At 41.4% G+C, this 21,637-nt stretch overlaps 2 protein-coding genes across 2 annotated transcripts; both read right to left on the bottom strand.

The window, feature by feature from the left end:
- Positions 1-1,082: 1,082 nt before the first annotated feature.
- LOC115189417 (NACHT, LRR and PYD domains-containing protein 1b allele 2-like) lies at positions 1,083-9,684 on the bottom strand. Its single transcript, XM_029748033.1, has 13 exons — positions 9,583-9,684; positions 8,957-9,003; positions 8,271-8,820; positions 7,595-7,638; positions 6,930-6,967; positions 6,238-6,302; positions 5,891-6,105; positions 5,446-5,702; positions 4,699-4,833; positions 4,441-4,573; positions 4,313-4,342; positions 1,901-2,183; positions 1,083-1,137 (listed from the first exon to the last, which is right to left on the bottom strand). Exons 1-13 carry the CDS (start codon positions 9,591-9,593, stop codon positions 1,131-1,133), a joined length of 1,815 nt encoding a protein of 604 aa, XP_029603893.1. The 5' UTR covers positions 9,594-9,684; the 3' UTR covers positions 1,083-1,130.
- Positions 9,685-9,734: 50 nt separating this feature from the next.
- On the bottom strand, positions 9,735-13,844 carry LOC115189413 (NACHT, LRR and PYD domains-containing protein 12-like; the record flags this gene model as incomplete). Its single annotated transcript, XM_029748025.1, is given in 7 exon segments — positions 9,735-9,753; positions 10,206-10,379; positions 10,458-10,631; positions 11,251-11,424; positions 11,510-13,310; positions 13,413-13,504; positions 13,724-13,844. Coding segments are annotated over 7 exon segments (2,547 nt in total), but the record flags the coding sequence as incomplete, so codon positions are not given.
- Between the last annotated feature and the right edge of the window lie 7,793 nt (positions 13,845-21,637).

The raw sequence follows: 21,637 nt of genomic DNA, 5'->3' as shown, positions 1-21,637 counted from the left end.
CCTTCAGACGGAGTGAGTTGATTCCCATAAAGAAAATAAGGAAGGTCTTTGGTCAAGATGTCAACGTTATGGTGTGTATCTTTGACTAGCCTGACTACCAGCTTCCCCATCTGTATAGGACAAGAGAACATTCCAGTTCATTCCCTTAATTGTGTTTTCAAAATCATGTTGTGGAAATTCTTTCACACAGAGACACTCGAAGTCAATCTGAAATGAATCATTGTTTATTGTCAGCGAGCTGGAGAGGTTCCAACCAATCAGGAGCTTTCCCTGGTCAGACCCAACTCAATGCACCATAGTACACATGTCAATCAGAATCTCTCCCTGGTCAGACCCAGCTCAATGTACCATAGAACACACGTCAATCAGGATCTCTCCCTGGTCAGACCCAACTCAATGTACCATAGAACACATGTCAATCAGGAGCTCTCCCTGGTCAGACCCAGCAGTTGTCTTGTAAACGGCTATACACAGACAAGTTATATTTGCATGATTTAGCATAATTAATGAATCATTACTGTTATGTTCCATTCATGTGACCGACCAGTACTGGTTCATAACATTTAACAGACCAATACTGGTTCATATCATTTAACAGACCAATACTGGTTCATAACATTTAACAGACCAACACCTCACCAGGCTTCTTCTCTCTAAGCTGAGACCTTGAAACTGAGATATCTCCTTCTCAAAACAACGTCTGGGTTTACTGCCAAATTACAGCTACTGATAGTGAGGATTTGTACAGTCAGCCACTTGATGAACACACAAATTAGTTTATAGAACAGCACATTAATAAAACACAGATATTTGTTAAAAGAATAGCACAAACAAACATTTCCCTTAAATGATTGTAAGTGTCTTTGTCCACAGACCAGGAGACAGGCCTCAGCGTCTTCAGATTAGGTGAAGAAGTGTCTTTGTCCACAGACTAGGAGACAGGCCTCAGCATCTTCAGATTAGGTGAAGAAGTGTCTTTGTCCACAGACTAGGAGACAGGCCTCAGCATCTTAAGATTAGGTGAAGAAGTGTCTTTGTCCACAGACTAGGAGACAGGCCTCAGCATCTTCAGATTAGGTGAAGAAGTGTCTTTGTCCACAGACTAGGAGACAGGCCTCAGCATCTTCAGATTAGGTGCTACAAGACAGAGGATGGAGGAGAAGGGAAGAGAGAGATCAGAAAGTATGGAGAAGACTGAGGAGTGAGATACACCTGAGATAATAATGTGATGATGGTCCTATGATACACCTGAGATAATGTGATGATGGTCCTATGATACACCTGAGATAATGTGATGATGGTCCTATGATACACCTGAGATAATGATGTGATGATGGTCCTATGATACACCTGAGATAATGATGTGATGATGGTCCTATGATACACCTGAGATAATGATGTGATGATGGTCCTATGATACACCTGAGATAATGATGTGATGATGGTCCTATGATACACCTGAGATAATGATGTGATGATGGCCCTATGATACACCTGAGATAATGATGTGATGATGGTCCTATGATACACCTGAGATAATGATGTGATGATGGTCCTATGATACACCTGAGATAATGATGTGATGATGGTCCTATGATACACCTGAGATAATGATGTGATGATGGTCCTATGATACACCTGAGATAATGATGTGATGATGGTCCTATGATACACCTGAGATAATGATGTGATGATGGTCCTATGATACACCTGAGATAATGATGTGATGATGGTCCTATGATAGAACTATAATAAGATACATTTATTACAGACAGCAACACAAAAACATGCTTCCATTCTGAAAAATACTTTCTCTTTGATCTGGGTAGCTATGTTTTTATTTGACCTATATTTAATCATTCCACATATTCAAGGGAGGGAGAAAAGAAAACGGTCTTACCTAGGTTCACTCAAGTGCTTAACAAGATGGTATTCATGTTCAATGAGAGCTTTGAGACAAGCTCCCGTCACTTCTGGTCCTTTAGGGAGGACTGCATTCAGTAGTTCTCTCATTCGGTCCTGTTCAGTTGTTTCAGCTTTTATTCTGGAGTACTCTTCATCACCAATCATGCCCTTTGACCGCAGAACATCTGCTATTGGCTTTGCGTTTTTGACTCCCTGAATGAGTATAGCCCTGTGATTCTGAAGAAACTCCTCAGCAGGAATCCCAATGAGTATTAATGCTGAAGGAGGGTGAATTAAATGAATATGTGTTTAGGGTGAACAGCAGCTGTTTCTACATCTAACAGTCTCTCCAGTTATCATTCCCCTGATAGTAATTTATTGAATAGAGCTGACTCCAGGGTTGTTGTCAATTCACATTCAAGTCAGTCAGTTTAAAATAAAACACTGAAACATTTTTTTTTCTTCCTATAAGTCATTGAAAATAGATGCCTTTTTCCAGTTATTGAATTGGAATTTCAGTTCACTTCCTGAATTGACTGATTTATTTGGAGTTGACGCCTACCCTGGCTGACACGATTGTCTATTCTACATAACATACAGAGCCTTGCAAAAGTGTTCATACCCCTTGGATTTCTCTATTGTGTTACATAGTGGGATAAAAATGGATTTAGTTGTAATGTTTTGACATCAATCTACTGAAAATACTCTGTAATGTCAAAGTGGACATGTTCCCCATACATACAATATCTGGAAGTATTGCATTTCAAGCACAGATTCAACTATATACAAAGACCAGGGTAACAATAACAAAATCAGACATTTAATAATTATGCTGTGGATTACATATTAAACCACCCAGACACATCAAAGATAGTCGTCCTTCTGAACTGAGCTGCAGGACAGGAAGGAAACTGCTCAGGGACGTCACCATCAGGACATTGGTGAATTTAAAACAGTTACACAGTTCAACGTCTGTGATGGAAGAAAACTGAGGATGGATCAACAACATTGTAGTGACTCCATAATAACGACTTAAAAGGACAGAGTGAAAAGAAGAATACAAATATACAGAATAAAAATATTCCAAAACATGCATCTTATATGCAACAAGGTACTAAAGTAATACTGTAAAAAACATCTACAAAGGAAGACACTTTTTGGCCTAAATGCAAAGCCTCATGTTTGGGGCAAATCCAACACAACACATCACTGAGTAACTGCCTCCTTATTTTCAAGCATGGTGGTGGCTGCATCATGGTATGGGTATGTTCGTCATCAGCAAGTACTGGGGAGTTTTTCAGGATAAAAATAAATGGAATGGAGCTAAGAATAGGCAAAATCCTAGAGGAAAACCTGCTTCAGTCTGCTTTCCACCAGACACTGGGAGAGGAATTCACCTTTCAACAGAACAATAACCTACATAACAAGGCCAAATCTACACTTGAGCTGCTTACCAAGAAGACATTGAATGTTCCTGAGTGGCCAAGTTACAGTTCTGACTTAAATCTGCTTGTAAATCTATGGAAAGACTTAAATAGCTGTCTAGCCATGATCTCCAACAGCTTGACAGAGCTTGAAGAATTATGAAAATAATAATGGGCTAATATTGTACAATCCAGGTGTGGAAAGCTCTTAGAGACTTACCCAAGAAGACTTCCAGCTGTAATGATTCTTAGAGACTTACCCAAGAAGACTTCCAGCTGTAATGACTCTTAGAGACGTACCCAAGAAGACTTCCAGCTGTAATGACTCTTAGAGACTTACCCAAGAAGACTTCCAGCTGTAATGACTCTTAGAGACGTACCCAAGAAGACTTCCAGCTGTTATCGCTGAAAAAGGTGTTTCTAAGTATTGACTCGGGGGGCTGAATACTTACGGAACGACTATTTTAGGTATTTCATTTCTATCAATCTAAATATATATATTCTTTGACATTAGAGTATTTTGTGTAGATTGTCGTCAAGAAATGACAATGAAATCCCTTTTAATCCCACTTTGTAAAACAAAATGTGATGCAGATAAGGCTCTGTATTTCTGTCTGAAAGTTATATCATTACACCCCACTGAACATGACTCATGAAGACCTTCATCACCCCACTGAACATGACTCATGAAGACCTTCATCACCCCACTGAACATGACTCATGAAGACCTTCATCACCCCACTGAACCCGACTCATGAAGACCTTCATCACCCCACTGAACATGAATCATGAAGACCTTCATCACCCCACTGAACACGACTCATGAAGACCTTCATCACCCCACTGAACATGACTCATGAAGACCTTCATCACCCCACTGAACATGACTCATGAAGACCTTCATCAGTGTCCTTCATCACAACTTGAAGAGATGTTAGCTCTGTAACCCGTTTTATAAACCTCATCCACAAAAACAAACTTACTTGTTGGATGAGAGTCTTTGCTGTATACATCTGAAAGACAAACAATAGAAAATATCAAACATTTTAATAGCATCTGTTAGAAAAGGACATTGATGATTGACATACTGTTCATGTATAGTATTTCTTACCTTTTGATACCACTGATTTCCATACTGTCCTCTCATCTTCCCCGATTAATTCCATCTCAATGTCAACCCCTGTGTTTCTCATAATCATCTGACAACAGCTTGGTGTGGTGTCTGCAGGTAACAGCTGAATCTTCTGTAGGAGGCCATATGGTGCAACGATTGAGACAACAGACAGAGAAAGAAAGTGAAGTAGAATGATATTCCAGTTATTCATATACAATATGACAGATTCATGTCCTCAGCCTGCTAAAACTGCACCTCTGGATTGATGGAAGTGGAATGGGGATTCTTGAATGCAAACAAACTGTTCAGCTTTAAGGGCCCGTTTGGACTTGACAGGACGAATTCTGAAAATCCTTTGGACACCTGATTTTTCTCCTGTTCCCGAACAGCCTACAAAATGAGCAATGTAGTAGTCAGTCAGAACAATGTAGTCTCGTAATTCACACAACATGCAATCCATTTTTGTCAACAACAAAAAATGTGTAGACTATTGTTCTACTATCCCTACTTTACCAGGATATTATTTTAAAGGTGTACAAGTTGACTGAGAAGAGATTTCCTTTTTACAGCAATGACCTGGGGAAGAGTTACAGGGAAGAGGAGAGGGGATTAATGAGCCAATTGGAAGCTGGGGATGATTAGGTAGCCATGATGGTATGCGGGCCAGAATGGGAGTTTAGCCAGGACACCGGGTTAACACCCCTACTCTTACGATAAGTGCCATGGGATCTTTAGTGACCATGGAGAGGACACCCGTTTAACATCCCATCTGAAAGACAGCACCCTACACAGGGAAATGTCCCTTTCACTGCCCAGGGGCATTGGGTTCTCCTTCGACCAGAGGGAGGAGTGCTGTCTACTGGCACTTCAAATGAATGAGACAGAAATAGATTTCTCACAGAGCTGCATGTTGTCTTTGTAATCTAGAGATTTTCAACAAACTATCAGCTTTCCTTCAGTAAGTTTCAACATACTGTTGTCACTTCAGTGAAAGTGCCTCACCTCTTTCTGACTGGAGTTTCTGAGGAGCAGGTACAGCCTTGAAATGACTGTTGACCTTTTTACTGCCATATAGAGGACCACGTCACAGTGGACATCTATGTTCAAAGACAGTATTCTCAGTATAACAGAGATAAGTGAGAACTTCGGATGGAGAATCTTAGCATGGAATCTGGTGACCTCATGCACTTCCTCTAAAGACACTCCATGTTCCTCTACATGAAGAATCTTCATCTCATTCCTCAGGGAAGGGTTGGTCCCTGAACAACACAATAAAAAGGAGACAGAAAGACAAATATTGTATTATTCATCCAACTAAAACACAAAGAATATGCAGAACCAGATCACAGTAAACTCAAACGCCCAGAATAGTTCATTCATTAATTCAGGAAGTGAAACTCAGTTACATGGAAATGTCTTTCTGAATACTATTTCTATATGGTTTTACCTAAACAGACAAAGTGTGGCAGATGAACTTCCTCCAGTTCACCTAACTCCATAGTGATGTCCAGCAATGGACCACCTTGTGTGTACTGCATGTCTTTCAGAAGTTGACTGTAGGGTTCCCAGTTCCTGAAGTGATACTTCAGAATGACATCTCTCTCACACAGCCAGCGGAGCCCAGACACTGTGCACTCATAACTCCCTTTGGGTGTCCTGTGTCTGAGGGCAACAACAAGATATGGTAGAGAGGGTCAATGGTCAAATGGAGAGGTTGGATTAGAAGACTATTCCCAAAGGTAATGGGGAAATACACTAGCAAGTGGAATGAAATGTTAAAAGTAGTTATTTTACCTGAACATTGTCACTCCCTGGACAGTGGAAGTCAAGGGTTCAATCTGAAGCCAGTGTGTGGAGTCCTGAACAAGGACAAGCATGTCAGTAATACATATGGGGCCTGTTTCCTGGACACAGATTGAGTCTAGTGCTGGACTAAAAAGCATGCTCAATGGAAGTTTCAATAGAAAGTTCTTTAAGGTCCAGGACTAGACTTAATCTGTGTCTGGGAAACTGGCCCATTAACCAAAGTAACTAATCTAATGTATTTATCCAATGAAACTGTCGAATGACAAAATATGACAACAGCTGAAATCCTGCATGCCTACATGCAGAACACAGGACTGTCTATATCCCAGTATGAATGGTTGGTCAGTACACACCTGGCTTTGAGACTGTGTTTATATTACTAAAGCAGAACACAGGACTGTCTATATCCCAGTATGAATGGTTGGTCAGTACACACCTGGCTTTGAGACTGTGTTTATATTACTAAAGCAGAACACAGGACTGTCTATATCCCAGTATGAATGGTTGGTCAGTACACACCTGGCTTTGAGACTGTGTTTATATTACTAAAGCAGAACACAGGACTGTCTATATCCCAGTATGAATGGTTGGTCAGTACACACCTGGCTTTGAGACTGTGTTTATATTACTAAAGCAGAACACAGGACTGTCTAAAAGTAAAAATTGACATTATGACTTACCTCAACATGGTCACAAGTCTTACAGCTCTGAGGAATCCCTGAAGCCAAAAGTAATTGTTATTTAAAATGGACAATCTCATGGAATATTGAATTCATAATTATTAAATAGATTTGTAATAAAAATGAATATAAGTGATCAACAGTCTCAGAATGTATAATCATTAGCATACAATAATCTGACATTAGTGTTATATTAATGAATGTTTGTGGAAGCAGGAAACAACATCGTTCTGGTCCATGTTTTGTAGATGTTGGGGGTCTGATTTCTGGTAGATCCTAGGATGAGAGCTTAAAGGTAGAGTCAGCTAAATGATGTTTTACGAGCAGCACTACAGATATTGTGATGAGCAAGATGCCTGACTTCTCTCTCACACAGTCACACACAGTATCTGCCCATGTGGAAGGGTTCTCTTCACTCTCTAACAGAGTGGTAGTCACGGGACCAAAACAGCAGAGAAGTTTAGCCTTGTGCTCCAACACTCTTAGTTGTTGTAGAAATTGACCCACTATGCTGTTTACTTTGTGCATCTACGTCATATCGCTGACTCTACCTTTAAGTTTGTTTTGACCAAATAGATCATGATTGTGTTCCTTGCCTGGGACTCAAGGATAATGAACGCTTTAAAACTATTTTGATTTAAAAACAATTATCAGTTAACACTCACATTTCTCAGGTCCAGGCTTGATCCAACTCTCTCCACCATGGTCTCTGGTGTTGGTAAAGCAGAAGGATAGACTGTGATTAAACTAAATACAACTTATAAAGGCTTGATACAGCATACATACAGTCTTCATAAGCAATACAACAAGAGTATAAATGATGACAGAACAGCTCCCTATGTAGGGTGCCTAAATGTGACATATCCCACCATGTGAACTTCCAGAAAGTCAATACTGATGGTGACATTACAGGTGACATTGCATATCTTGAGGAAAGCCCTTAGAGATGTGAAGTCATCAGGTATCATGAGTTAAAACCCCCCATACACCAAACACACACACTTTTTGAGACTGACATTAGAGTGAGGAGAGGAAACTGTACATCTCTACATCCAACAGAACACATTAAAACACACCACTACTAATCATCTAACTGTCTGTAGGTCCAACAGAACACATTAAAACACACCACTACTAATCATCTAACTGTCTGTAGGTCCAACAGAACACATTAAAACACACCACTACTACTAATCTAACAGAACACATTAAAACACACCACTACTACTAATCTAACTGTCTGTAGGTCCAACAGAACACAATAAAACACACCACTACTACTAATGTAACTGTAGGAATGATTCCAGAGGGAAACAAATGATAAACATTGCTATGACTCACCTCTGAATGTGTTGGTCATCTATCTGACACAGGGTCACTGAGGAGTCAGAAACCAAAACCCCAGGATAGAGGGGTTCAGTGAATGTGGTGTGTTCTGTGTAAAGGTGTGTCAGTGTACCAGAGGAGGACACACTATAGAAGGACAAAGTACCAGCTGGCCAGTCCAGATACACTCCAACTCTGTTAGGATCAGGACCAGGGATGGATCTCCTACGGACTCCAGCATGGTAAAATGTAGAACCACTATCAGAGCAATATAAACACCAGGATTCCCTATTGTTTCCAATCAAACGCTCATCCTCCCATCCCTTCCTCTTCATTCCGCTGTACACCACACCAATGTTAGCCCATTCACCATCTCTCTCCACCTCCCAGTAATAACGATCTCCAGATAAGACTTCTCTGCAGAGAACTTGGGGACTACGGTCAAATCTGTCTGGATGGTCTTCATAATGCTGCTTCTCTTCCACCCATGTCACCTTCCTGTTCCCCTCAGACAGTATCAGGTTTGGGTTTGCTGTATTTGGGTCCAGGGTGAGATGACAGGCATCTGTAGACAAAAGGAGAGTTTAATCAAACCACATCTTCATATATAATGTTGTTTTGTAGTTACAGAACAAGTATTGATTAGTTACTGTATTACTATAGTTCTGAATATTCAGTTAATTAGGATTGAATAGACTTACATTTCCTCAGCCCTGATTTCAGCCTGCACTCTCCACCATGATCCACACTGTAGGAGAAACAGGTTATTGACTGACAAAGACCTAATAAAGCAGTCAACATTTAAACCATACTGTTGTGTTCTGGTACACTATCCAAGTTCATTACTAAAGACATACAGGTATTCTATACTACCTACTGCATACAGAACAGTGTACAATTCATTGCTAGAGACATACAGGTATTATATCCTACCTACTGCATACAGAACAGAGTACAATTCATTACTAGAGACATACAGGTATTCTATCCTACCTACTGCATACAGAACAGAGTACAATTCGTTACTAGAGACATACAGGTATTCTATCCTACCTACTGCATACAGAACAGAGTACAATTCATTACTAGAGACATACAGGTATTCTATCCTACCTACTGCATACAGAGCGGAGTACAATTCCAACAGGATATCAGAGATGCAGAAGAAGAGTATTCATGTGGTGATGATGTATGCTGTGTTGGAGTGCTCAGCCTGCTGAGTAAACTTCCTCTTAATTCTACCATCATGTCCTCATGTTACTGAACCTACTACACTACATATGACACAACCACTGCTCACACTATTAGGACATCTATTCTGACTTACTTCAGCTTCATCAGTTTATATGTGGGATCCACCAGAGCAGCTGAAAGTCCTCCTGCAGAGTCTCCTGGGTGATTGTAGCTCAGGTCCAGCTTTTTCAGGTGGGAGGGGTTTGACCTCAGAGCTGAAGACAGAGCAGCACAGCCCTCCTCTGTGACCAGACAGCCAGACAGCCTACAGAGAGACACACAACAGCTGTCTAGGTTGGTGTACTGGTGTCAATCAACTTGTAGGACACCCATACATTTGTCCATGACACAAACATTGTCATGAAACATTAGATTTTCAGAGTATTTGTTTTACTAAGCTCAGTACCGACCTACTGAAACAGCTGTACTTACCCCAGTGTGTGTAGTTTACAGTCTGGATCCTCCAGTCCAGCAGACAGCAGTGTAACTCAGCTCAGTATCGACCTGACTGAAACAGCTGTACTTACCCCAGTGTGTGTAGTTTACAGTCTGGATCCTCCAGTCCAGCAGACAACAGTGTAACTCAGCTCAGTACAGACCTGACTGAAACAGCTGTACTTACCCCAGTGTGTGTAGTTTACAGTCTGGATCCTCCAGTCCAGCAGACAGCAGTGTAACACAGCTCAGTACAGACGTGACTGAAACAGCTGTACTTACCCCAGTGTGTGTAGTTTACAGTCTGGATCCTCCAGTCCAGCAGACAGCAGTGTAACTCCTGGGTCCTGCAGGTCATTGTCTCTCAGCTCCAGTTGTTTCAGTTGTGAGTTGGGTGAACTCAGGACTGAGGCCAGATCTGAACAGCAACCCTCTGTCAGACCACACTGACCTAGACTAGAGGGCAGAAGAGCACATGATTAACACCTGTTTAAAACATCCACATAATAACTTAACTGAAGATATTTAACTCACACAAGTGTCTGTATGTTGCAGAGTGGACTGGTTAGTCCAACACAGAGCAGCTCCACTCCTCTGTCTCCCAGGTCATTGTAGCTGAGGTCCAGTTCTCTCAGGGGGGAGTTTGGTGTCTGCAGAGGTGAGGCCAGAGTCTCACAGGATTCATAAGTGAGTTTACAGCCATCCAGTCTGGAGAGAGGAGATATGTCGATACACTGTTAAATATGCAAAGATTTAAGAATAATGACATTGTCACGCTCGTTGTTGGAATGAGACCAAGGTGCAGCGTGGTAGGCGTACGTTTTTCTTTATTAACAATGACACCGGGAAAAACAACAAAATATGAAAATGAACATAAAGCTATATGCAGTGCAGAAAGCAACTACACACAAACAAGATCCCACAATCACAGGTGGGAAATAGGGCTGCCTAAGTATGATCCCCAATCAGAGACAACGATAAACAGCTGCCTCTGATTGGGAACCATACTAGGCCAACAAAGAAATAGAAACATAGATATGCCCACCCAAGTCACACCCTGACCTAACAAAATAGAGAATAAAAAAGGCTTTCTAAGGTCAGGGCGTGACATGCATTTAGACAATAACAGAAGGACATTATTAACCAATGTTAAAAACATACTAACTCACTCAAGATATTTAACATGAGTTTCATATATTTATCACATCGTATGTATGTTTCTGCATATTTAACAAGATTTTCAAAAAAAAATAAAAACATAATAGCACATAATTACTACAAATATATAAACACTATAGACAGTAGATACTGAATATATTTAACTCACACTAGTGTCTGTATGTTGCAGAGTGGACTGGTTAGTCCAACACAGAGCAGCTCCACTCCTCTGTCTCCCAGGTCATTGTAGCTGAGGTCCAGTTCTCTCAGGGGGGAGTTTGGTGTCTGCAGAGCTGAGGCCAGAGTCTCACAGGATTTATATGTGAGGTTACAGCCATCCAGTCTGGAGAGAGGAGATAATCTGTTAGATATACACAAATCCTTCATTAAAATGATACTGTATACATCAACACAATAACAGAACATACAGTGCTCTCTTGCAGGTTTTCACTACCGGCAGCAACCTCTGATAACCTTCCTCTGATGTGTTGCATGTCTTCAGGTCAAACTCCTCCAGCACCTCCTCTGACATCAGTAACAGGTAGGCCAGGGCTGAACATTGGTCAGGTTCTAGTCTTGTTTCTGAAAGAGTTCCTGATTGCAGGGAGGTCTGCATGTCTTCAACTAGAGAGTTGGCACCAAGTTCATTCAGACAGTGGAACAAGTTGATGATCCTTTCTGGTGAGGATTCCTCCTCGATCCTGTCTGAAAGGTACCTGACTGTTTTCTTATTGCTCTGTGTTGTACTTCCTGTCTGTGTCAGAAGGCCTCGTAACAGATTCTGATTGGACTCCAGTGAGAGACCCAGAAGGAAGCGGAGGAACAGGTCCAGGTGTCCATTCTCACTCTTCAAGGCCTGGTCCACTGCTGTCCTGTGTAACTCAGACAACTGGATTGACTTCTCCTCCTCCTCATAACCACTAGTGACTGCTTTGGGGGAGAAAACATTTTCCTTCTTGTCCAGACATGATTCTAAAGCATGCACTGCTGCTAGAAACTCCTGAATGCTCAGATGCACAAAGCTGTAGACCTTCTCTTGGTACAGCCCAGATTCTTCTTTAAAGATCTCTGTACACAATGCTGAGTACACTGACGCCTCTGTGACATCAAGGCCACACTCTCTTAGGTCTTCCTCATAGAAGATCAGGTTGCCCTTCTGCAGCTGTTGGAAAGCCAGCTTGGCCAGTTTCAGGATCATCTCTATGTCTGACTGAGACAGTTCCTTTGGGTTTGTCTCTGTGGCTTTGTTGTACTTCTTGTTCTTCACAATGGTTTGGATGAGCATGAAGTGTGAGTACATCTGGGTCAGAGTTTTGGGGACTTCATCCTTCTCTGCCTCTTTCAGTATCATCTCAAGGACAGTGGCTGATATCCAACAGAAGACTGGCATGTGACACATGATGTGGAGGCTCCTTGATGTCTTCATGTGTTTGATGATATCATTGGCCAGATTCTGATCTGGGATTTTCTTCCTGAAATACTCCTCCTTCTGTGGATCATTGAACCCTCGTACCTCTGTCACCTGGTCAACACACTCAGGAGGGATCTGATTGGCTGCTGCAGGCCGTGAGGTTATCCAGAGGAGAGCAGAGGGAAGCAGATTCCCCTCGATGAGGTTTGTCAGCAGCACGTCCACTGAGGTTGGCTTCGTGACATCACAGCACTTCTCATTGTTTTTGAAGTCTAGAGGAAGTCGACACTCATCCAGACCATCAAAAATGAAAACAGATTTGGTTTCACCATCTTCAATGCTGTCAATCTCTTTCAGCTCTGGGAAGTAGTGGGAAAGAAGTTGCATCAGACTGTATTGGTCCTTTTTCAGGTTCAGATCACGGAAAGGAAGAGGAAACATGAAATGAACGTCCTGATTTGCTTTTCCCTCTGCCCAGTCAAGGATGACCTTCTGCACAGAGACTGTTTTTCCAATGCCAGCGATTCATTTTGTCAGCACAGTTCTGCTAGGTTTGTCTTGTCGAGGTAAAGGCTTGAAGATGTCGTTGCATTTGATTGGTGTCTCTTGTGTGGTTTGTTTCTTGGATGCCATCTCTATGTGTCTAACCTCATGTTCATTATTGAGCCCTCCACTTCCACCCTCTGTGATGTAGAGCTCTGTGTAGATGTCCTTGAACAGACTTTGGTTTCCATGGTGTCCAATTCCTTCAGATATGTGTTGATACTTGTGTTTCAGTTTAGCCTTAATGTCTTGTTGGACTGTCAGCAGAGTTTGACCTGTAGGAAAACATTGAGAATAGGGACTCATAAGTTTGTGTGTGTGTTTTATAAAGGGCCTTTGTACCGTTCTTTGTAATATTGTATGAAATACAGTCTTACTTCTTCTGTCCAGAAGGTTGTGTGTGATCTTTAATACATCCTCACTGTCCAAACTCTCCACTTCCTTATTGTCATCTGGTAATGGTTCCTGGCTGAAAGCAGGTGGCAGATCACCTCATCAATACCTCATCAATACCTCATCTACTTCATGTTAACAACTGTATAATGGAACTTTTAGAAGTCCTGATGTTTCTTTATAAAGATACAGTCTGCAATTGGTAAATATATTTTTGGCCTTTTAAATTATGACATAGGCCTACATTTTATGTAATTTGGGAACACTTTTCATTCGGTTGCAATTCATCTCTTACCTCTTAGAACTGGTGTCTTGAGTCATTTTGGAGGCAGTGGTCTCCTCCTCTCTCTCCCCAGAGAAGCTCATTTTAGAGGCAGTGGTCTCCTCCCTCTCCCCAGAGAAGCTCATTTTAGAGGCAGTGGTCCCCTCCTCTCTCTCCCCAGAGAGACTCATTTTAGAGGGAGTGGTCTCCTCTCTCTCCCCAGAGAGACTCATTTTAGAGGCAGTGGTCTCCTCTCTCTCCCCAGAGAGACTCATTTTAGAGGCAGTAGTCTCGTCCTCTCTCTCCCCAGAGAGACTCATTTTAGAGGCAGTGATCTCCTCCTCTCTCTCCACAGAGAGACTCATTTTAGATGTAAGTCACAGCTCACTCAGCTACAATAAGAAATAACAGAACAGTCAATATTTCTGAACATTGTTGAAGAACCATTAACAACACATTTACTGTCTGAGGTCAAAGAGTTAAATCAGACTTCATATTGTTTTCAAACATACACAGTCCAATATGTTATTCATTTGATTTGACTTGGATCCCCATTAGCTGACATTTGTCAACATCTGTTGTCCCCAACTCAACCACTAGATGGAGCTGTAGACCTACAGCTCTACTCCATCTAGCCACAACCGTAGAAACATAAACAAACCATCTATGGAGACAAATCCTCAGTATCATAACACCGGAATGCAACATCCATCCACTTATATCAGTACATCTGTAACAGCCTAAACATTACAAACCTTCTATTAGATCAAATAAGCCTCACGTAACTCCACACTCTCATAGAACTTGTTCTCAACTGGCCTACCTGGTTAAATAAAGGTGAAATAAAATAACAGACAGATTTTGGGCAGAGTAAATCCTCTCACTTCGCCTCTTCCTCTCTGTCCCAACTGACCTCAGAAACTTCTACAGACATGTATCAGAGAGGAAGAGGCGAAGCGAGAGGTTTTACTTCATGAAAACTCTGTCCACGAAAATAAGCCCACGATGTGAGGAGTTTTTGTATGGAGGTCAGTGAGAGTTTGTCGAATTTGGTCAACAAAAAAATTGAATTACTAAATTGCAACGTGAGGCTTATTTGATCTAATAGAAGTTCCGTAATGGTTAGGTTGTTACGAGGGAAAATACTTTATATTGGAGTTGTGCCTGTTGTCATAGAGATGGAGGACTCATCATGGATATAATCTGTTTTAGAACAGACATTGTGCTTGAGGCCTTCCACCATTTTAAAGTAGTCAACTGGGTGGGAATTCCTATGAGTTGGGAGCAATCAGCCAATGAATAAGAAAATGTACTACTTTAAAATGGAGATATCCTCAATGGCACTGCCCATGCTGTCACAGAGCCTATCATGGCTCAGATATAAAAATCAGTCCCTTTATCTCTATGGCCTGTTGTTCACACGCATATCTGCCCTCTCATTGGCTAGATGGTCCCACCAGATCTCACCTCCTCCCGCCTGCCTTCCCTCTTTGAGGACATGCATTTCCATTGTTAGAGCGGTCACTTGAGTATCTTCTCAATATAATAGACAATCTTTGCTTGCATGCAGGAACATTGGTACATTGTGGGAGGCAACCTGTCTGTCTAGGGAGACCAGTGATGAACAAGTTAGGCCTATTTGAAACATCACCATCTCCTGGCAGCATTTACCAGACAATGTATAGAAGGGAAAAATAACAGAACATAATTTATGATGGTTTTTATTTTATTTTTGTTTTGGAATCAATGATTATAGTTTTAGTTTTTCAAATGAGTTTCTTAATTATTTTAGTTTCAGATTTGGTAACATAATTACTCGTTTTAATCATTTAATAATGAATAAATAAAAATGTATATCAGTTTCTCCTGCACATGTTACCATGGGGCCATGTTGCCATGGGGGCGTAGTGAAAATGATATAGAAATGTTCTAACTTATTTCCTACAATTCAAAGAAAACATTTTAAGTTTTACAGCTAATTCAGCTAATTAACATGTGATTTAGCCCCACATTTAAATAGTTTCTATGCACATTGTTGAACGTCACATTTACTTGAGACAGACTATTTTATTTAATGCCAGCTATACATAATTCCGATACACGTCTTCTTTCAGGAAGTGAAAGTGAGCCAGTTTCCACAGATAATAATCACCTTAATGTGCTGTCAATCACCTATAACAATAATACCATACCTCATAGCCCTGTAGCCTATATCACATCACATCTAATTGATTAGGCTGATCACTATGAATCAACAACAATGTAAATAAGGCTAAAATAATCATTCTTTAAAGTTTAAATCACCTGTTGGGGCTAGGGGGCAGTATTGAGAATTTTGGAAAAAATATGTGCCCATTTTTAACTGCCTCCTACACCAACTCAGAAGCTAGAATATGCATATTATTGTTCAGGTTTGGATAGAAAACACCCTAAAGTTTCTAAAACTGTTTGAATGGTGTCTGTGAGTATAACAGAACTCATTTGGCAGGCCAAAACGTGAGAAGATTCTGTACAGGAAGTACCCTGTCTGACCATTTCTTCCCTTTCTTTGTCATCTCTATTTATTACAAAGGATCTCTGCTGTTACGTGACACTTCCCACGGCTCCAATGGGCTCTCAGAGCCCGGGAAAAACCTGAATGACGTAATTCAAAGCCCTGGCTGAAACACACGAGCGCTTTTGCTAAGTGGTCTATCAGAGGACAAAGGGCTTTAGGCGCGTGCACTGTCTGCCCCCGTCTTTCTGTTTTTCCCTCTTTTTACAGACACGCAGATTCCCGGTCGGAATATTATCGCTTTTCTACGAGATAAATTGCATAAAAATTGATTTTAAACAGCGGTTGACATGCTTCGAAGTACGGTAATGGAATATTTAGACATTTTTTGTCACGAAATGCGCCATGCGCGCGACAGTTATTTACCATTTCGGATAGTGTCTAGAACGCACGAACAAAACGACGCTATTCGGATATAACGATGGATTATTTGGGACCAAACCAACATTTGTTATTGAAGTCCTGGGAGTGCATTCTGACGAAGAACAGGAAAGGTAAGACCATTTTTCTTATAGTAAATGTGATTTTGGTGAAGGCTAAACTTGCCGGGTGTCTAAATAGCTAGCCTGTGATGGCTGGGCTATGTACTTAGAATATTGCAAAATGTGCTTCATCCGAAAAGCTATTTTAAAATCGGACATATTGAGTGCATAGAGGAGTTCTGTATCTATAATTCTTAAAATAATTGTTATGCTTTTTGTGAACGTTTATCGTGAGTAATTTAGTAAATTGTTAGTAAATTCATCGGAAGTTTGCGGGGGGTATGCTAGTTCTGAACGTCACATGCTAATGTAAAAAGCTGTTTTTTGATATAAATATGAACTTGATTGAACAAAACATGCATGTATTGTATAACATAATGTCCTAGGTGTGTCATCTGATGAAGATCATCAAAGGTTAGTGCTGCATTTAGCTGTCTTCTGGGTTTTTGTGACATTATATGCTAGCTTGAAAAATGGGTGTCTGATTATTTCTGGCTGGGTAGTCTGCTGACATAATCTAATGTTTTGCTTTCGTTGTAAAGCCTTTTTGAAATCGGACAGTGTGGTTAGATTAACAAGAGTCTTGTCTTTAAATAGCTGTAAAATAGTCATATGTTTGAGAAATTGAAGTAATAGCATTTTAAGGGATTTGAAAATTGCGTCACAGGATTCAACTGGCTGTTGAGTGAGAGGTTAAATCAATATTGTATTAACTTGGCGGATGTCTTACCCCCTAAATCATCTCGCTCTTTATGATAACCCAACTTCTCAAAAATACTTTTCTACATGACATTGTAAAAGAACGCTACAAACCTCTGAAACATGTTTCAAAACAACGATTACCTGCAGATAAGTGACACAATAATTCTCTAAAGAGGGTGAATCCTGACTGCAGAAACAATAAATAGTGGGGAGACGCGTCATTCTGGTCAAGGCTTTGTAGTGCGTAAAAACAACAGGTGATCTAATAATTAAATACTAGTTATCCACAAAAAGAAAAACAACAACTTACTTTTTTGACCAAAACTTTTGTATTTTCCTGATGTTATGAACTTTAGTGACGATGCCAATACTTGTTCCCGAATGTATTTCGTTATTTGGTCCTCAGAACTTGAACTCCAGATTTACCATTTGGAGAACACAGCGTTTCCCGCGACCATATGATTGGTCGGTAAGATTACACGTCATCACACTCACTCATCTGATTGGTCGGGTAGGCGGACCTTCTGACTTTGTGGCTGTGGTAACTAGTGAGCTAAGCAGATCACCACCTTTCTGAGTTTCTCAACCTAATGTCGCGTTCAGAACAACTGGGAACTCGGAAAAATCTGACTGGGAAAAATCGATTTGAACTGTCCTCTTTCTCGAGCGTTGACATGGTATTTTTCCGAGTTCCCTGTTGTTGTGAACGCGGCATAAACTTTTCACATTATTCCTTCATTTAGTTTCAATGCCCATTGCTGCACGTCACTTTTACTTGGCCGAATTGACGAGGACTTTTATTTTTCAAAGAAACTAGTTTACGTGATACACGTTTTTCTCCAGGAAGTGAATGAGCGCAAAGATAAAAGCCACGGTCATGTGCAGTCAATCGCCCCATACCCTACCTCATAGCCCTGTAGACTATAATATAACCCCATACCCTACCTCATAACCCTGTAGACTATAATATAACCCCATACCCTACCTCATAGCCCTGTAGACTATAATATAACCCCATACCCTACCTCATAGCCCTGTAGACTATAATATAACCCCATACCCTACCTCATAGCCCTGTAGACTATAATATAACCCCATACCCTACCTCATAACCCTGTAGACTATAATATAACCCCATACCCTACCTCATAACCCTGTAGACTATAATATAACCCCATACCCTACCTCATAACCCTGTAGACTATAATATAACCCCATACCCTACCTCATAGCTCATAGCCCTGTAGACTATAATATAACCCCATACCCTACCTCATAGCCCTGTAGACTATAATATAACCCCATACCCTACCTCATAGCCCTGTAGACTATAATATAACCCCATACCCTACCTCATAGCCCTGTAGACTATAATATAACCCCATATCCTACCTCATAGCCCTGTAGACTATAATATAACCCCATACCCTACCTCATAACCCTGTAGACTATAATATAACCCCATACCCAACCTCATAACCCTGTAGCCTATAATATAACCCCATACCCTACCTCATAGCTCATAGCCCTGTAGACTATAATATAACCCCATACCCTACCTCATAGCCCTGTAGCCTATAATATAACCCCATACCCTACCTCATAGCCCTGTAGACTATAATATAACCCCATACCCTACCTCATAGCCCTGTAGACTATAATATAACCCCATACCCTACCTCATAACCCTGTAGCCTATAATATAACCCCATACCCTACCTCATAACCCTGTAGACTATAATATAACCCCATACCCTACCTCATAACCCTGTAGACAATAATATAACCCCATACCCTACCTCATTACCCTGTAGACAATAATATAACCCCATACCCTACCTCATTACCCTGTAGACAATAATATAACCCCATACCCTACCTCATAGCCCTGTAGACTATAATATAACCCCATACCCTACCTCATAGCCCTGTAGACTATAATATAACCCCATACCCTACCGCAATATAACATTGATACATATTGACTAGGCTGATCAATAAAAATCAGCATCAATGTAAGGAAGCCTATAATGATCAAAATATAGCAGCACAATCAATAGGAGGTGAACAGCGTCTGGTGCTGAAAATATAGCAGCACAATCAATAGGAGGTGAACAGCGCCTGGTGCTGAAAATATAGCAGCACAATCAATAGGAGGTGAACAGCGCCTGGTGCTGAAAATATAGCAGCACAATCAATAGGAGGTGAACAGCGCCTGGTGCTGAAAATATAACTCACTTGTTATGCAAGTGTTGCACAGCAACAGATGGAGAAAACCTACACCAGTCGAGTAAATCATTTCAACAATAATGTTCATTTTAGTTTGACTTTATAAACAACAAGAGGACTTAATTGGAGTCTATTTCTTCCGAGCCGAGGCCGATATAAAATAACTTAACTGGCTGAGGTCGGCTATGAGGCTTCACAGCATCTTTCACAATAACAAAACCTATTGCCTCATAGAAGTGGGATTTGTTTTTATTAGGCCTACTTACAATTGCAACTGGCCTAAAATGTAGCATCCTACATAAAACAATCATTTATAGAAAAAAATGCGATGTCTGTGTCTGAATGTCTGTATCGGGATAGCCTGCTCCTTTAACGACAGAACAAACAGAAAATACTGTCAGCTTGAGACCTAAATATCCCTGGATAAACACTCACAATAATGTGTTTCTAAAAGTGAATTCAAAGGCTGTGTAGAATGACTGTATATCCTAATAAGGCATTTAAGTAATATATTTATTTTATACAGCCTAAATGTGAAATGTACAGGCGTGATGTTGAAGTGCTGTTGTTGATGAGTTGTTGAAATGCTGAGTGCTCCTGCCAGCCTCTAGCATGTCACACAGACTTCACAATTTATTTCTGAAATGCCTTTGAAATGATAATAATAATAATACAGGCTAAATGGCTTGTTCCTGACTGATTTAGAGTTAGTATGTTGTTTAGTAGCCAGTTGAAATGATGAAAGTCATTGTTCCTGACTGATTTAGAGTTAGTATGTTGTTTAGTAGCCAGTTGAAATGATGAAAGTCATTGTTCCTGACTGATTCAGAGTTAGTATGTTGTTTAGTAGCCAGTTGAAATGATTGTCACGTCCTGACCAGTAGAGGGAGTATTTTTATTATATATTTGGTCAGGACGTGGCAGAGGGATGTTTGTTTTGTGTGGTTTAGGTCAAGTGTGAATATTGTAGGGGAGTTTGGTTTAGGTAGTCTGGGGTTTTGTGTGTGTGTATGTAGAGGGGTGTTTGGTTTATGTATTCTGGGGTTTTCTGTACGGGTAGTTTGGCTGGGCGAGGATTAAGTCCCAATCAAAATCCCCGTGCCTTTGCCAAATAACCAGTGACTGGACTGATTTACACATTACCCTGTGCTTCGGGGTAATGTGTACTGTGGCGAGGCCAAGTATTTTCAGGCCGGTATGCGCAGTACCAGCGCCCCGCATTTGCCAGGGGGAAGTGGGCATCCAGCCAGTAAGGGCGATGCCAGTTCTGCGCTCGAGACTGCCAGTGCGCCTCTACGGTCCAGTGTTTCCCGCTCCACGCACTAGCCCTGAGGTGCATGTCTCCAATCTGGCACATCCTAAGCCAGCACTACGCACCAGGCTTCCAGTGCGTAATCCCAGTCCAACCCGTCCTATTCCTGCTCCCCGCACTAGCCCTGAGGTGCGTGTACCTAAACTGGCACTTCCAGTACCAGCACCATGCATCAGGCTTCCAGTGCGTCAGCCCAGTCCAGTACAGCCTGTTCCTGCTCCTCGCTCTAGCCCTGAGGTGCGTGTACCTAAACTGGCACTTCCAGTACCAACACCACGCATCAGGCTTCCAGTGTGTAATCCCAGTCCTACTCGGCCGATTCCTGCTCCCCGCACTAGCCATGAGGTGCGTGTCTCCAGGCTGATACCTCCAGTACCAGCACCACGCATCAGGCTTCCAGTGCGTCAGCTCAGTCCAGAGTATCCGGCAACAGTGTCCAGTCCAGAGTATCCAGCAACAGTGTCCAGTCCAGAGTATCCGGCAACAGTGTCCAGTCCAGAGTATCCGGCGACAGTGTCCAGTCCAGAGTATCTGATGACAGTGTCCAATCCAGAGTATCCGACGACAATGCCCCGTCCAGAGTATCCGACAACAGCACCCCGTCATGAGTATCCGGTAAGAGTGTTAAGCCCGGAACCGAGTGAGACGGCCTACAGTTCGGAACCAAG

Source organism: Salmo trutta, unplaced genomic scaffold (genome assembly GCF_901001165.1).
Source record: "Salmo trutta unplaced genomic scaffold, fSalTru1.1, whole genome shotgun sequence".
NCBI lineage: Eukaryota > Metazoa > Chordata > Actinopteri > Salmoniformes > Salmonidae > Salmo > Salmo trutta.
Note: the sequence above shows the minus strand (reverse complement) of the source record. Positions and strands in the feature narration are given on the sequence as shown.